Genomic DNA, 18,692 nt, shown 5'->3' with positions numbered 1-18,692 from the left:
TGTCTGAAACGGAGCCATCGTAACTGACTCTTCTGTTTACTATTAACGCTTTATGCTTCACGTGTGACCTTACTGACTACAGTTTCATAATATTCGATGAATCACTCCAGCCTATTTTCTGGATAAATCGGTACTTGCTTGACATTTGCGATAGGAGTTCTGTAATAGCTGTTGTTTCAAGCAATAATGACGAAGACACAAATTAGAAGAAATGGTAGATAGTGCATTTAATGTATGGTCTCGCTAATTGCGATGATATTTAAAAAGACACCTGTACCTAGGAACATTTGCTATGAAAAGAGGCCTTTGTGGAGTCTGTACTACTTCAGTTTGTAACTAGATTTCTATTGCAATACAAAAATAATTTTAATTGGGGGAAAAAAGAGCAAATAGGACTGATATTTGTAAGAATTTTTTTAAATTATTTGAGTTTACTGAATTATTCGTTAAAATTAAACATACTTGTTTTCATGCACCCGGTATATCGTGTGCTTTTACCACGCTTATTTCGTTTTCCAATCCAATATCCCAACAAAGAACACGGAAAGTGAAAGTAGGAGTAAAACATTGATTAAACTCATTTGTGGTCATCGCGAAGAGTGGTTCGTTCTTGTTTCTCTTCTTTTCTAGTTTCTACGTTCTAAGTTCTGAGTTTCTAGTGTTCATTTCTTTGAATTTTATCAGATTTTAATGTATCGTAAACATTTCAGAAAAATATATTGCAGCACTGAATTAAAATATTAAATTGAATTATTTAATAACGAGAAAAGGGGGCTATAACGAACAAATTTTATACCACACTAGTATGAAATGAGAATTAAAATTTTACAGGCTCGAAAATAAGGATTTGTTTAATTTCAACTTGTCTCTCTTCGGATTTGAGCAATTCACAGTGTCTGTAAATGTTATAACTACATGTAACCTTTTTTAAATTTAGAAAGTTAAAAGGTATTATTTAAAGTATAATAATATCCGTGTATTTATTTCAGATACCAATTCTAAAAATCATAAAATTATATTTCTCTGCTAAATATGTATCATGCATTTTTTCCTTATAGTTTGAATTTTTGCTTGCTGGAGATAATTGAAAATTTTTACACCTGTGCTTCTGCTTCGTGTTATTATAAGTACATATAGCCGCAATTAAATGGTCATAAAATGGCCATGAAAGTTAGCGAATAGTGGACGTCGACATAATCCTTTGAAGCGTAAGTGTGAATGGTTCAAAGTAGTCAATTAACATCTTACGTGGAAAGTCAGAGGAAATGTCATCGAGACGGAAGTTGCACATCACTTGCCTACGATCAACCTTGCCGCCGTACTGCATTCTCGATCCTTATAAAGATTCACGATACCGCAGTGGTCTTCAACCTTTTTCCTATCATCCTTTCCAAGCCATTTTAAAAAATTACTCGCGAAAGTAAATGTTCTCATCACAAATTGAATTCATCAACTAAATCAGAATAGCTAATTGCATTCAGTTATTTACACTTAACGCTCAAGGTGCAGCATATAATCGTACTTGTAATCTTGCCCCCTATTTGTAAATACTTTCATGATATCTCAATAATAACTTTAGCTAATTCTCTGGGAAACAGCAGTGCGCTTTTAATATTTATAATAGGTCTCTTTGTAAGGATTAATGAACAGCTAGTGCAACATGTGAATTGCTGTAAGGGGAGAGTAAGAACGGATAGGATGAATGTTATTATAATATGAAATTCTTTGATTAATCTTGTCTTTTTAATATACCTCTGATACTACGTCTATATTTTATGAAACACTGTATAATAAACATGAGCTAGACAAAAGTTTTGTTAGAATAAAAATTTAATTCGTATACGCGGTGATATTGAAAACGTAAGCATGTTTCTAATTATTGTATAGCACCATTATTAGCACGTGCTTAGAGCGTAACATTAGAAAACTTTACCCTTTTCATTTCCTTGTTACTATCATCCAACACTTTCGATGACATTCAACTAAACATATGATCTAACATTAATCAAATATATTACCTGACATTTGATTAAAACCACCTGTCAGAATTTGCGTATAAATTTGTTTTTAAATTAGAAAATACCGGTGCAAACCTTTTCTCTTTAGAATGAATTATTGCACGTTTTTTTCGGCAAGTTCGAGTAAAGAAAGATTTACAGTAATTCTTAACGGCTGTATCACCCTATATCGTGCTATCTTTGATGCAATCGAGGAACTACTGGACTGTTTTTATCCAAGACAGTTGCGCTCGTTGCTCGTTCGTGTTATTAGTAATAGTTCAGCGCTGCCTGATACTAATTAGCAAGCACTGCGTTCATCTGTCGAGGAAGAATTAACGTGTGCCACGTGTAAGGTATTTCCTTCGATGCCGTAGCTGTTGCATAAAACCGAGAGAATTTTCCCTGAAAGATATGAAAATACCAATAAGTTTAGCATGTATTCCACTTAATGGTTATTGATTCGACTTGCATAGAAACTGACACGACGGTACTAATTTAACGTTATATAGCGATTAGCGACTGTCTCATCTCGAGAACTCGCAAGATTTTTAAATAAACTTTTCTTCCCTTTTCTCTAGAAACCGATTTTCAAATTGCTTAGATTTTTGATTTTATAAGAAAGTTTGGCGTGATTACGAGATATTGACGATGTAATCTGAAACTGAAATATGTTTTGCATTCTAAATGTCCTAACATGTATTTTATTTTTCATATTTTTTACACTTCTGCGTTTCTTCACATTCTTATAATTTTTTTTTTTTTTACATTTACACTTATCATAAGTGTATAAATATCCACAGTATAATAATAATAATGAATTTACATGTTCCGCTAATTACACGCATCATGTTGCAATTATTAATGGTTATATGAATAATGTAGGATTCAAATAAACAGGAAATGGGCATTGAAATAACAAACTGCTATATTTAATGATATAATTATATGTTACAGTATAAAGTTTTCTTAGTAGCAATTTATCTACCCCCGATAGTCGACGTGAAACAATTATTCTAGAACAGTTCTTCTAATGAATAGCCAGCGTATCTATTATACGGTAATTGTAGAGTGGTAATGCAATAATGGTTTAATCACAGCCCTTCAGTGTTTGCTTGAAATAAGGTTTCACCCCAGTGAAAGTTTCTCGACCTTTTCTCTGGTCTACTCCTCGCGCGATGTGTAATTCAATAATTATTTGGAGTATTTCACCCGTTTCGAGATTTAACTCCGTAATGATCGGTTAGGCGAATCGGATAATCTTCGCTCTTATTAATTTAAACCGGAGAAACCATCTTCTTCTACTAATATTTAAAATTATATTTGACAAGAAAAATAGTGTACATTAATAGGGTTCGTGCACTTGGTCTGATTAAACATGTCGAATAATGTATCAGACTATTTAATTCAGATAAAAAAGTTGTTCTTTATTGTAATTCAAACTTACGTATAACAATATCGATAATATTAAGGAAGTGCATATTTGCATTACGTTTCATGCATACACGCCGCGTATAGCTTGTATATATTCTGCATATTTATGGCACACCATACTCGCATAAACTTCCGCAATCTAGTGATTACATAGTTGCTCGTTCGAAGTACACGCGCTTCTACTATGTCAACATACTAAACGCGGCGAGTGCAGAGTAAACGCACTTAATTTAGACACTATCCAAGTCATCGACATCAAGTTTAATCAACACTAATAATTAACAGTAATACGTAGCAATATATTAATTGTAAGCTCATGTATTGCAGCCAGAGACGATCGAAATTATTATTTATAATTTAAGCTCTCTGTATTTGACAATCGAAGAGTAAATATATTTATTCAAAGTATATACGTTGAATAAGTTTGCTTTGGTATAAGTAACATAGGAATTCATGAAATAAATTTACTTTGGTAAAAATTTTAAATATATTCATCGATCCTAATTCACTTTCGTAAAAATAATAAACATATTCATCGACTAAATATACTTGAAATAAAGATAAAGTATCGTTATTCGATTGATTATTCAATTAATCTTCTTATCTAGCCGATGTTCATCTCTGGTTAGGCAACCATGTTATCCTCGTTAATTTCCAATATTGCACCACACAATGTTTGCTAATTATTTAAATTTATACAGAATACGCGTAATTCTCCAAATTCCTTCTCCAGTTGTTCCTCAGTCGTCACGGGACCAAAGGAGTTGTCACGAGGGGGAATTTGACACAAAAGCCCCGTTTTCTCTTACTTTCCTGCTTTACCGCTTGACTAGTCGTGCCGTGCATTACGATGCTGAAACATCAACGGAAACGCTCACAATCGGCACGCACTCCACGCTGCCGATTCTTTTGAAAGAGAAGATGACACCGAAGGGATTCGTTCTGTTACCGCTAAATCTCTGCTTTCTTCATAGGAATGTAATAATCGATTCCAGCCTTGGCTCTTGCCGCCTTTCGAACAAATTAACGTTTACCGGAGTCTCGCGCATGAAACTTACAGTACCTATTTAGTATCTAATCGATTCCAGAGATCGCATTCCTTATAGAATTTCTATACATTGCACTCAAAATGTTCGTGAATGTATAGAAGGAGAATGCTTTTGTTGGACTAAATTAAAACATTTTATTTTTATGAGAGTATAGTTAGAGTATAGCTGTATACTATGATATTCTTTTGAAATTGAAACGATTAACATGGCACATGGATACAGTAAATGTTAGTTTATTTATCTATAAAATATCTTAAAATCATCGACGTGCAGTACGAATGTACCTAATTTATAAATATAATTATATAAATTATATCACGAATATTATTTATAAATAGGTTGGAAAGTATGGGTCCGATTATTTCAAATTCAAACACCATGCGTATAATATCTTATCCCAACACACGAAGATGTTTAAAGAAAAGTGACTAGATCATTCTTTTGTCCATCGTTCCGATCGATAAAGATTCTCGAAACGTGCAAACTGCAGGTCGAAAGATTGCAGAGATCCGCGGAAGCGCCTTCGTCCGCCTTACAAGAGAAACGGACGGATATTAGGCCCCAATAACCTGATTCTCGTCGCTTTATTCTCATCGCGCGTACTCGGACACGTTGTTTTTTAGCGTTCCCCCAGACATCTTAAAGGCCTATCAATTACTTATTACGCGTCGGTTTGAACGAGCATCGGGGCATGTGAAACGCAGCCTCCGGACCTTTCTAGCTAGCTATGATTAATTGGCCGCAGATGCTTCCTGCGCGAGAATTGCTCTTTTCTTCTGTTTTGACTTCTTCTTTCGTAGAAGCGAAAACTGACGAAACACGCGCGTTCCGCTGTTTCCAGATCGGGTAGATAAGCGAGTCCGCGGGGAACACTTTATTTCGCACAGTAATTACGTGTCAGAAGCAGTGTCTGCTTTCTGTGGCCGTCGTATTGCGTCACTGATCCTAATTGTTCTCTTTTTGGGCAAATGTAAGTATCATTGAAATATTCGAAAACGCGCTGTTATGTTAAATGGGCTTTGGTTATAATTGGTTGACAAATAAAATATACACGATGTGTATACATATATAAAACTTTACTTAGGTACGAAAAACTTGACAAAATTTCTGCACCAACGTTTCGCTTTTTGTGTGCATCGAATGACACTCGTCTTAAAACTAAACTTCGCTTTCGCCAGGAGTACCCACTGGCACCAGACTTTCTTTCAAAAGCACGCAAATTCCTGCTTAATGACCGGACCTTTCCGGCGAGCCTTTTTCCTAGATACCTGGAAGGTCCGAGCGCTAAAACATTCTTCACGTACTGTCGCCGGAAGGGATCTTGTGGTTCTTCCAATTTGGAAAAAACCGCGTAGCAAACATTAAGTCATGGGGCCCCGGGGTGTAACGTGGGCATGTAGACTTTAGACCCGCGACACCCCTGTCGTCCTACGGATCAGTTACCTGACCCAATAAAGCAATAACTACTGTTTCGGTTTACGACCTCACAAGATACCTTCCAGTGACTATACGCGATCCGGAAGGCATACTCGCTTCCACTCATTTCGATATTTAACACGCGTTGTGTCGAAATCAACAGTAGATATTAGAACGTTTATGGATTTGTTATGATTCATTGGAAGGGAAGCAGATATTCTGGATCTATAATGTCTTACTTCTATCTATCTCTTAAATCCCCGTTTGCAAAATTCTTTAACTTTTCTGTCTGTTTCGAACAGTGTGGCAGCGCCGTTGGCTCGACGGAAGGCGTCGTCGGTAGCGTTGGCGGTAGCTGCAGCGGTGGTAACAGCAGTAGCGGCGGTGACATGGATTGCATGCCTCTGCGTCCAGGGCCGTTTCACTACTTGATAAGCGAGCAGGCGAAGTCCTTGGTGGCCCTTCAGGAGCTGCAGAATGAGGTCGGCGCCCTACTCGAATTCCGGGACCTCGTCATCGAGACGTTCCCAAACCTCCGGCACAAGATGGCCGCGACGGCGTCAGCGGGAGCGTCCGTGATGTCGTCCACCTGCGCCCAGAACTCCCACATCCCGTTGCCGCTCTCCAGTCCATCGTCGAGGAGGATCAACGAGTGGGAGCCTGGAAAGGTCAGACGCCGTGTGCCCCGCGAAGGTGGCGAGTCCTCGTCGTCCTCTTTGCCCAGGAGTCGCAGTAACTCGCACAGCGGCGGTACCAAGAACAACCACAGCGCCACGGTACAGGATTCTGGCTTCAGCACGGAGACGTCCTCGAAGGACAGCGCCTCGACGGCGATAGCACCTAGGCCGAGCAGTCCTCGGCCTGCCGTCTTGGACGAGGCCGAGGACGAGCTGTGGAACCTCTTAGATGTGATCCATCGCAAGGGGATCAGGCTCAGAGAGGAGGTGGAGTGTCTTCAGGGTCGATTGGAGAGCGTGGCGCCCGAGGATCTAGCGTCGACGGACATCCTAGACGCTGTTAGGGAGGTTACGTGTTTGAACGGTGAAAGGACTACGATAACGATAGAGGACGGGAAGGATGAGAAGGAGAGAGATTCTCAAGTGATCGCGCTTAGAAGAGAGAAGGAGCAGCTTCTCGATAAGGTGGCCGAACTCGAGGCTGAGACTATATCGAGTCGAGCTAGGGCGCAAGAGCTCCAATCGGAGCTTGCCGCGCTCTCTGCGTTGAAGACGGGCCTGGAGGATAGATTGAGGGCAGGACTGAACGAAACTTCCTCGGATATCCTCGCACCAGGCGCCCAGCGGCTGCAACCGATCGCACCCGCGTTGCCAGTCGTTTCCTCGCCGAAGAGCAACAGCGTTAGTAACATTAAGAGCAAGTCTTCGGCGTTCGCGTCGGTGGCGACGTCCGCGAAGGCTCACAAGAACCGTTTTCGGACGAGGACCATCGAGAAGAACGTTCTGTTGGACGTCACCGCCCATAACGAGGAGTTGCGCGACATCGACATCGAGGCCAGCGTCAACGAGAGAAGAGCAAGGTTGGGTGCGTTGGATTCCGTCCTCGTGTCGCCCATGAGGATCGGCCACGTCAAGGACGTCGATTCAAACAAGATCGCTGCCATTCTCCGCGAAAACTCTCCTCTCGAGCTCCAGCGGCATTTGATCACCACTACCGTCCACAACGATGTGAGTTTCCATAGCTGCAGACACTTTTGATTATACTTGGCTAACTTATAGGCCTTTCTTCAATTTTTAGATAACCAGGAAAATAATTAAACGCTTTGAAAAATAGTATGAAACAAACCTGGTTGTAATCCTTGCTTTGGTTATTAAACAGGGAGGGTATTTCGGGGGAATCTCAAGGAGTATCATAGAATTATGTCTATTTGAAACATGCCATTCTCATTTTATCAGTAGTCTAGAGTCATGTTTATTTGAAACCTGACCCCGACGTTTAACCTATATTTTCTTTTTCATCAATCCGATTGGCATATTAACCAAAGGTCAAAGTTAGTTTCCAAGTATAAAAGTTTGACGTGGCTTTAATTGAATTCGTTTCTGACAGTCGTTCGGAAATCTATGGAGGTGGTTTTAAAAGAATACATTGGTAAATTACAGGTCCTACAAAAGAGGTTAGACGAAGTACAGAAAAGCACGGAAACTCTCTCTGAACGGCTGGATAAAGTATGCGAGGAGAATGACGACCTACGTTTCCAGGTAATTTGTACGATAAGATAGGCATAACAAATATCTTTTTTTACACAAACAGTCACGAAAGCGTAGATTTTTAACGATCGTGTAACGATCGTGTCTAATTTAAATGAATGATGATTTCAAGCAACGTAATTCCAAGGCATCTCGTACATACGTTTGGCATGTTTATCCGTATTTCAGCTGGAGGAGAGAAATATCCAGTTGGAGGGTACGCGGGCCCGCGTTCGGGTGCTCGAGAAGCTCCAGCAGCGGACTCCGACGGAAACGGATCCAGATATGGACGGAGACCAGCCTAGATGCGAGCAGATCGGTCTCGAGCCTGGGAGCAGCACGGAGTCGGCCCGCGACCATCACCAAACCGTCGAGGTGAAACCGTCGCCTCGGCGCCGTCCTAGTCGTATACCCTTGCTCGGTGCCACGGCGAAGGCAACCGCTCCCAGACCGCCTAGCCACGGAAGGAACGATAGCAGAGAATCGTTGAAGTCGTTGACGAGACCTCCGCGCGATTCTAGTCGCGACAGTCACGGTGGCAAGTCTCTGTCCAAGGCTCGCGACTCCGCGCGAGACTCGCTCGGGAACAAAAGCCTGACGAAGAACGGTAGCAACAGCAACATCGGGGCCGGCAATAACAACGGGAACGGAAACAGCAAGGAGACGAACAGGGAGTCCCTGAACAGGTCCCTGCCGCGTAACAATTCCAGCCGAGACTCCTTAAACAAATCCTTCTCGCTGTCCCGCGCCCGTGACTCGCTGGAGTCTAACAACCTCGGCGCGTCCTCATCCCCGGGGACGACTCCTCCTCGACGACCGCCCGCTCCTGCACGCCGTCCCCACAGCCAGGTCCGCGCGTCAACATCCGTTGATACAGAGAACAGCAAGGTACGACAATCCGCAAAATACTTTTGGAACTGGCTGAAGTCTCCCAAAGTAGAGAGTCCATCGCATCCTCTTCTCCAGGACGGCCGATAGTCGCTGTTAGGGATATCTGCTACTTCTAATCGAGCCCCCCCCCTCGACTCGAATCCACCCTCTCTCACGCATCTCGGACCTCCTTAATTTTCATCCATCTCGACACGCAGACTCGTGCTCACCGGAACGGTCCGTTAACGCGACGGGGAACCATCGCTGCTGTACGATACTTTTACGGTCAATTCGATTCTTTTATATCGATGCAGCTCTCGCTAGTCCCACTATCGGTACCCATTGCTGGGCCGTTCGCTCTATATAAAGTGTAACCGATTCGATCACGACTGGTTCTCCCGATTTCGATCTCCGCGCGTCACACTACTCGCGATCGTGCTTGTTAAACCGTTTCCGTTCTTCTCTGTCGTCGTTCTCATCCGCGGCTCCCTCGTCTATATCTCCTCGAGTATCATCCCAAGCGATGTTCGATTCGCAGACGCGGTGACATTCTTCGGAAAATGGAATCGTTTCCGATGCAACACCCTCCCACCACGACATGATCATTCCTGAAATCGTTATTTACACTCTGACGTACGCAGAGACTATCAACCGACACTTGCCTTAAAAAACGACGAATCGCCCGACGATCCACTACCAAAATGTCTGATCTGGAGCGCAGGCGAGCGTGCGTTCGAGCCCGTCCCCGGCGGTCCAATAAAGAACATGGCCCCTTCTCGCGTGCCGCCGGTTTTTCTCGTAAGTTATGCTTCTTTTATTATCATTTGCTTCGATGCTTCTTCCTGGATGTGGTGAGCTGTGAGCCTATATTTTTTTTTTTTTTTTGTTTATCCTGGTCTTCCTTTTTCTCGTCTCCGATCAGTAGTGTACCAACGTAGTTTACCCTAATCACCTGGAGTTTGGCATGCGCACGCACCCGTAGTGAGCCTCCCCCTGATATCCAGCCGAATCATTGGAATTGGTCCGTACAGTGCCAAGCGTATGATTACGTTTCCTCCTTCCAATAAAAAAAAGAAATTGGCGATTCTGGTAAGCAATTTTAACGTGTAGTTGGTGGAACAAATATAGCGAGGTACTCGAATCGTTTGTTAAACGATGCGCTTGTTGGACTCAAGTGGACGAATGTGTTGAATTGGCTGTTGAAAGGAGTTCGTTGGATAAGGTAGGTGGTGCCTGTAAGAATCTTTAAATGTTCAAATTAAACTAATTATTTATTAAATTTGAGGGAAGGAACTCAACCTTCCGATTGTCACGAATGTGGATTCGATTTTTTGAGACAGGGAAGTTTAAGTATAAAATGTTAGATTCGTTTTGAAAAGAGATAAGGTACCTCTTCACTTGAACAAAATGTAGAAGTGCCAGATTGCATGAACGGGAGCATGGATACTTGTTCTCGGAACTAGTTCCACTCAAAGGGCCCATTTGAACTCAGCGAATTAAATAGAGAGGATCATTTTTAATTTGAATTTATTTCAATAATTTCTGAGGAAGCTTCTATAGTGTATAATTAAGAATAGTCCAAATAGGGTCGTGAGCAGATTTATTTACATGGGAGAAAACTGGTGTATCCTCTGATAGTTAGCTGTGAAAGAATTTTATCTTTGATAACCTTTTTCCACGGATATTCGAGAATATTTTTAAATACACCTGATCTTACTTGCTGTAGTTTTTCTACTGACATAGTTATTGTATAATAACGTCCATTTTTAAAAATTGACATTTCACACTATCAAGCAATGCAGTTTCACAGCATATACAAAATCAATAATACAAAATAAGCATATACAGTCTTTGATCTTACACACTTTCAAATAAAAAATTCCATAAAAATGTTATAGTTTACACAGTGTAACACACTGTGTAATCTAGTAACAACATACTGAATGTAACATAGGATATTTTTGTTCTTCTTAAAGAAACTGTTATTAATATCGATCAAAATCGAATATCACTTCTCTTACCGCTTGTCATGATTCATGACAACATGCTACACTGTAATACTGACAAAAACAATACCAAACTGTTTTTCGCATATCAGCATGACATCAAAGATCCCATGCTGCTTACTATGCATAAAGTCTGTCTATTTTGCAAAGGTCCTGTTCGTCCTTGAACCGTTGATGGCTTACAATCAGGGACACCTCAAGGACACTACACGATCTCACTATATTCTTTCCACCAAGTGTTGTGCCACCTTCTTACTCGATCGCACTACTATATCGAGAGGTCGCGAGAGTAAATTGAAAAGCAAATTCCATTGGAAAATAACACGATAAACGTAGTATAACTCTGGTAGAATTTGAAGTCTCTTAGAGAAGCAAAACTGATCTCTCACCATTTGGCTTCGGGACTCTTCGCATACTCGAGTAGAAGAATTAACGGTTCTCCAACTACCATTACCGATACACCACTTTGACGAAGAATTCTTCCACAGCATTAACGACAAATCTAATCTCTCTCTTACTTTTACTCATACTATCGTAGTGTTACGTATGTTTGCAACAGAAATGCATGCATATTGATACAGAAGGCTCTGTCGAATCTTGCGAGCCTATTGACTCAGGTGCGCTCGACGTTTGCCATGATTAAGCAATTAATTTCCCGCAGTGGCAATCTGCTCGTCCCGCGGTGGCAAATATTAAATCAGGATTCAAGCTGTCGAACGTTGATTAAAGGAATTGGCGTGTAACGCGGCAACATCTCGACTCGTACGATTATTCGCGTTGGCAGTAAATCACAAGATTCGACAGATCGTTTTGCCACGAAGCGAAACACGGGGGATAATTTCTCCCTCTTCGACTATCCTCACGTCCGTTCCCTTTTATTCTCCGTTCCGTCCGTCGTATCATTACCCCTATTACTATTACGTATGAGAAAGAAATGAGCAATTTATTTAGCACGCACGTCCAGCCACGATATTACCGTAAATTTTCACGCCGTGTACTAGCGGAGCTCCCTTGTTTTGGATCACCATTAATCTTTCAACTTTGTTTGCTCTTTCATTTGCTGAAGTTTGATCTTATTTGCTAGCGTTGCTTGTATGCGGACATAGCCTCGAGAGCCGTGACGTGGCCCGGAGTCGCACTTATAATGATCGATGTAAAGGAAAATGAATCGACCACACGCTTACCTGCTTGGCCTTGCGGTTCATTGTCCATCTCACGTCCAGTGCTACGCGTTACCGCGAATTAAAGGCTAATTTATGATGTCAAATCTCAGTCATCTCGAACTTTGCAGTGGCGAGGGTTTCGCTTTACCTTTAATTGGATGCTCGATACGTCGTTACACGCATCGGTGTTACGTCATTTCGCGAGTGTTGCGTACTTGACCCTTGGAAGTACTTCTAGGGGTCTCGACTGACCCCGATTGTTTCTAAATTATCTATGATTTATTTTGGCTGGTTTCGATTAATAACTCGAATTGGTCCAATAACTATCCGATCGATATACGAATTATTATGTAATTTTGAAAATACGGGAACCGAGAAGCTAATATTACAGTAAAAATATGTATAAATCACTGATTTATGAATTCATACGACATTTTTCGCTTCAAATAACTGGACACTCTTTCTGTATTATTAAATTTGAAGGTAAACATCATAACAGCTCGAGTATAAGAGACACCGTTTGCTTCAAGTACCTTAGGAAACAAACATTCTTTTCGTAATACAAACTCTTTACTCGTCACTGCAAAGATTTGTATTTGACCGTGAATGCTGGTCAAACATCGACCTGTATTTCTTAAATTTCACATTTTCATGGGGAAAGACGCCTAATGCTTGGCCTCCCAACGTGGTTTCTCTCCTCAAAAGTATGTTATCGATTCTATGGTATCGCAAGTAGAAAAATAAATACGTAGAAAAACTACGATTTCATCCTAATATCGATTAAAAAAAAAAACACGAGGGAACGCAACTAGCACTGATCACCGCGGGGTTTCGCATACCTTGCCGCGGAGGAATCGCCACGTGAATCGCAAGTCGGAGTATATATACACGCTACGCGCCTTCAAAGTCTCTAAAGTCGAATTCTCGTCGGGAAACGGTGCCGTCAACCGCGAAACGTTAACGAGGGTTGGTGATTTTTTTCCAGAGCTGCACGGAACCGCCAAGTTCCTGGTGCTCGACGAACGGCAGCTTCCGACACAGCGACTCCTCTCTGTACCCGGACTCCTTGAACCAGGAGACCTCGTCCGTAACTGGCTCCACCAAAGTGGAATTCATCATTGGTTCGCCTACCAGACGATTCAGGCAAAGCTCCGTCTGGCCTCATCGCTACTTCGACAGCATAGACTCAGCCGCGATGCTGCCAGAGAGTCTTTTGACCGACGAGTTCTCCCTTCGTCGTGGCGAGGCGCTCGCCGAGTGCGATTCCCTCGAGTGTCATCCGATTTCGAATGATAGTTGAATCGTCGAGCTTGCATCGTTCTGGCAGGTGTAGTAAAGAATCTTGGTACCTCGGTGGCCCGGTAATCATGCTAAGTGTTCACTTGAGAGTTTCGTTTTTAATCCTCTGCGGTCCAGATTTTCTGATTCGAGCGCAGTTTCGTCGAGCCTCGTTCAACGTGGAACTGGAAAGGGTTAACAGTTGCTATGACCGTTAAGTCTTTCGTGCCTTTATCTATGTACACCGAGTATTTACTTTGTTTAATGGATATCGGTCTGCTTTGTCAGAAATATAATGAAAGGAATATAATATAGATCAGTTTCACGACTAATTTATGTTTGGATTGAAACGTGATTAAAGGTAGACGTTTCATTTAATCTTGAAAAGGTAAGCATCCAGGTCATATTGTTACTGTAAAACAGATGGGCACGTAAGCTATTTCTAGCGAATGCCTACCTCCACTGTTTCAATATTTATGTTTGAATGTTATACTTGTCGGACACTTTTAATTTTTCATGATATGATTATCAGGAACATTTTATTGGCCAGAAAATAGACTTTTTGTCTCGGCAGCAGAACCAACTCTTTTTGTTATCAAAATTTCTAATAATTATATCCTGAAAAATAAGGCTGACTGGCTTTATCCGTATGTTAGAGAGTCATAATTTTTTCAAACGACAATAACTTGTTGCAATAAATAGAAGTCTCAATTGCAAGGTTCTTTATACGTAATACTTCGAATATACTTTCACAAATCCCAGTTAGTAAAGATTAATTAAAACTGCATACGGTATACGATAGATAATGAATGTGTAACCATTTATTTACATTCGCTAGGATTACGTTACGATACCATATACTATAGCTTTAAAAAAAAAACACTATAAAACGCACTAAAGAATTTTGCTGTCTATAGTAATTAAACTCTCAAGTGCACACAGCAGTGAAAAAGAATACTCGATACTCAAAGGTTAAATGTATTACATACATGCTTCGAACGTTCAATATCTCTGCACTGGAAAATTGGAACATACAGTTTTACGTTACTTAGTTTTCCGAACTTTACCAATAGAAGATATTCTAGATATTGGTTACTGCTTTGACCTTTGAGTGTTGATTGAAAGTTCTTTTAAATGGCCCACGACATACGTTTTTGTTCCATGAACTTTTGTTTTCTCCATTTTCTGTACCAACTCTCGTGACCTACTAGAAACGTTCGATAAAAAATTGATTTCTAGCCCTTTATCACCCAGGTGACATTTAGTTTCTGAAAACACGTTATAAAAGTCACAATTAATGACAGAATTAAATTAGAATTTGAAGTTATAGATCATAGTTACGTGGCTTCAGGAACACTGGGTTATAGAGAATTAAATCGTATATAGAAATTCGAACGCTGTCCTGAAAAATAAAATGCATGTAAGTATACGCTTTTTTTTTTAATCAGTTGACACAATATCATGGGGAACAGGAATATTACTCAAATCAATTAAATGACAAGTAGATTGAGGAAAAAAAAGAAACAAGAAGTAAGAAATACAAGGCAAGCATGAAAGTTTGCACTGTAGATTCTTTCCATCCTTCTATTTCGCAAAAACGATATAATAATATTCAGGCTTCGAGAAACTAATGTCAGGGATTAATAATCGAAGGTACCAAGGTTCTTTTACGAAAAGGGAAATCGACGATCGTAGAGAATGTATGTGAGAGTTATTTTTACAGTAATTTATCTTTAATCATTCTTTCACTTTCATTTATCACTTCAACTGCATTTTCGTCGTGCAGATTTATTGCGCGGAAATATATCAATCAGGTTTTAATTCATATACCTTGCGCTCTGTGGAATTGTGTCATATTATGCACCGTCATATTCGTCAACTGACAGCAAGAAATTAATTGCTGTCAAGTTTCAATAACTGAAGATGTGTTTGCACGCAGAAATTGAAAATTCCACTTGGTACACCGACGTGTGTTCATTTTCTGTGTCGAACGAGAGACGTAAGATGCATAAGATTCATACAAATTTTGTTGTTTCTCTTGTCGAAGTGCTAGTTTTTTAACCCTTTGACCAACACGTGAAATTTTAATAAAACGACGAAAAACAAATTATAACAATTTGCGTAACTTATCTTTCTTTATTTTTATTTATTTTTTTTATTTTGTGTGATGAACGCGAACACTTCCTGCAAATGATGAATTGTTTAAGCTTATCTGAGCCCAACAATCATCATACATTGTACTCGAGATGTATCAATTACGAAGTATTTTGACGTTCGAAAACAATATAGTTTTGGTATATTTCAGTCATTTATAAATTCCTAATTGTATACAAAATTTTATACCATTTCTTTATTAATTTTTGATGCAAGTGAAACAATCAATTTCATTTACAACTTTGTATGTGGTTATTCCTCGGAGTTGCGCGATTTTTTTTTGTATTTATTCCTGTAAACTTTCATTTAAGTGATCTGATAGATGTTTCTCTGAGAAATAATTTGAATTCCATAGTATATACAGTATCTGAATTATAAGTTAGGAAAATTATCCTTTCACGACACACTCTACTTGCTTATAAAATTTTTTAGCCCAGGAAGTATTCGCTGAACTCTGATCATGTTTACTAAAAAAATTTAGAAACTTTTTTTGAAAAGTATCTCTAGTGTTTTTCGAATTGACCACGTCGATCAATTTTTACAATTTGATGAAAAATACATTTTTTCACGTCATACGATTAACCTATATAGCATTTATTAACATGTAATTGTAGAACCAATTTCAAGGATGAGTTTGTTCGACAAACTTTCGATTACTTGATACACGTTCGGTAAACAATATTTGTTTCTTATTTCCAATCGACTGTCAATGAACTTTTTGAAGTGTACATTTTCAGTGCATTTTACATTTGTATCTTTATATCTTAAGACTGTACCTATCCACTGATACAAAAATTGTCATCGTCGAACTATCGTCGTGTAGATTTGTAAACGACGCAATGAAACTCTTTTTACCATTTATATCGATTAAGCTACTTCTATTAATCTTTTCGCGATAATGTTACCTTCGACAATTATTTCTTTTCTAATCGAAGGAGTAAAGTATCTTACATAGGTTCTCAGATATTTAAGCTGCAATATATTTAGATGAATTTTTTCGTTTATATTTTATTGATGAAATATTTGCAATTTTTTTCTCCTATAGTATTGAACTCGAAGAGTTTTTATTTATTATGTTTATTGTTGAATGAAGAATAGAAACTTTTAATTTGAAATCTGTATATAATAAGCTAAATTGTGCAATTTAACGCATGTGAATGTAAACTTTCTATTCACTTACAATAATAGATAAGAGGAAACTTATTTACATTTAATGTAAGTCTTTCAGCAATCTTTTTAAAAATAGTGCATTATGTACGAAATAGAAAATGGAAAGTTTAATTCACAAATTGTTCAATTGGTTGAAAAGGGAAAAAAATATTTTCTTTCTACAAATATTTATGAATGTCTACAATTCAAATTTTATTCATTTATTTCGTTAATTCGACTTGAGTTACTTTAAACAAAACCTAAATTACAATCGTGGTTCGGATTATGGGGAGCGAGAGAAATCATTGTTGAAGAAGTTTAAACAAAAATTATTATTGTCATAATGCTCGTCACATTGAAAATATGCAGCATTGTTATTGCTCTACTTGTTTTTTTATTTTACAATTTATCAGAATGATACGTCACACGCGAAAAGGTTGATAAGAATCAGCGTCGGATGATATTACGACAAGCACATTCCATGCTGCGTATTCAAAGAACCACATTCTCGTATTCCATGTAGCATTTGTACCTTTCGTTTGAACTTGCGTTTGTAATTAATATAATTTATTTATTGTGTGCGTGTGAAATGTGGGACTGTCGTCGAACGTTTGAAACCGAACATTGGTCGAATATTCGTCGAGAGAATGTCATTTTCCTTGAGACTTTATCTACAGGTAACGAAAAAGTGACGTGATCGTGCGAGAATGAACAAAGCACAGAAAAAAAAAAGAAGGTTGTTCGAATTGTACGTGTAGATTGTCTAGAAGCTTTTTTAGAATCACACATATCACGCGTGGCGACATCAAAGTCTATTGCCATCACTGACAATATGCTCGCTCACCATGCGAAAATACGAAATATTTGACATCTACAAATCTTGGAATTTTAAACGAGCGCTTTCTTAACACTTTAACTACCTGCCTATTTAGAAACAGTTTACAAATTAGAAGAGGATTTTCTACACTAGCATATAACAATCCAGGATGATATTAATATCTACATACTGTTACCAGATGTATCGAAAGCCTTGTCTGTTTTCTTAAATTGAGAATTCTATATAGACAACCAACGACACAGTAGGTAGATACTGAAATCAATAAGTCTTTAAATTGGCTCATGGTAGATAAAGTGTTAATCAAATTGGAGCAAGAATCGTAATCTGCAAAAATGCTCGTTATTGTGGGGATTGTTCAAAGTATTCGAAACGTTCCAAAATAAAGCTCTTCGATTCGTAAATTTTTCTAAAAAAGTGTGCAGTTGACGAAGTATCAGATATTTGAAAAAATATTACTATAAAAATGCAATATTTAAATTCGGTTTCTAATTGCTTTAATTTCCTAACGTCAAGTCTCGATAAAGAAAACACCAGGTCTTTGACTTTAATGAAGAATTTTAGAGAATTCTACAAAACTGTTCGCATAATTACTTAATATCCACGTAGATTCACAAGTCCTAACTATCGAAAGCAAATTGTGAAATTATTTCAGTGTAAAGGTTTTTTCTAGCACTGAGATTAATTCAGCAGTGGAAAGGTTAAAATTTCTCCGAGCTTTTCGAATCCTTGGAAGATCCAAACTGTTAACGATTGGAGGGCCGTCTTAACGTATGGGACCCCTGCAAATTAAGGGGGCCCGCGCCGATGCACGTGGAACCCATTTGTGGCACTATTATAATTATAAAAATGATAAATATCAATTTAGACGTGGCCGTCAACTTTTTTTTTGTTTATGATATCTAAACAAACCGAGGTGTCCATTGTGGACTGATTTGGCTAGGGTCTCATGATGCTGTTGAGACGGCTCTGTTAGAATGGTACACGTGCTTAATCGAATGACATGAACGGAGAAAGACGTTGAAAACAACGAGCATCGTTCTTTTTTTTTTTTTTTTTTATAATAAATATATTCGTTAGTGCACACCAGGTTGCGGGTTCACAAGATTCCATTAGTCGGAACGTAAAACTTACGGT

General features: G+C 39.1%; 1 protein-coding gene across 1 annotated transcript in view; it reads left to right on the top strand.

Annotated features, from left to right (window-relative positions):
- The window catches only part of LOC128889743 (uncharacterized), an 89,342-nt gene extending 74,630 nt beyond the window's left edge, over positions 1-14,712 (top strand). The window contains 6 exon segments of the mRNA XM_054147668.1: positions 6,199-7,581; positions 8,014-8,112; positions 8,290-8,988; positions 9,612-9,632; positions 9,634-9,768; positions 13,125-14,712. Of these exon segments, the coding sequence (XP_054003643.1) occupies positions 6,199-7,581; positions 8,014-8,112; positions 8,290-8,988; positions 9,612-9,632; positions 9,634-9,768; positions 13,125-13,439 (2,652 nt within the window). The 3' untranslated portion in view covers positions 13,440-14,712.
- The last annotated feature ends 3,980 nt before the right edge of the window (positions 14,713-18,692 follow it).

The sequence above is a fragment of the Hylaeus anthracinus genome, unplaced genomic scaffold, assembly GCF_026225885.1.
Source record: "Hylaeus anthracinus isolate JK02 unplaced genomic scaffold, UHH_iyHylAnth1.0_haploid 11997, whole genome shotgun sequence".
In the NCBI taxonomy this organism is placed as follows: Eukaryota; Metazoa; Arthropoda; class Insecta; order Hymenoptera; family Colletidae; genus Hylaeus; species Hylaeus anthracinus.
The sequence above is the reverse complement of the archived record's forward strand: the minus strand, read 5'-3'. Positions and strand labels throughout refer to the sequence as shown.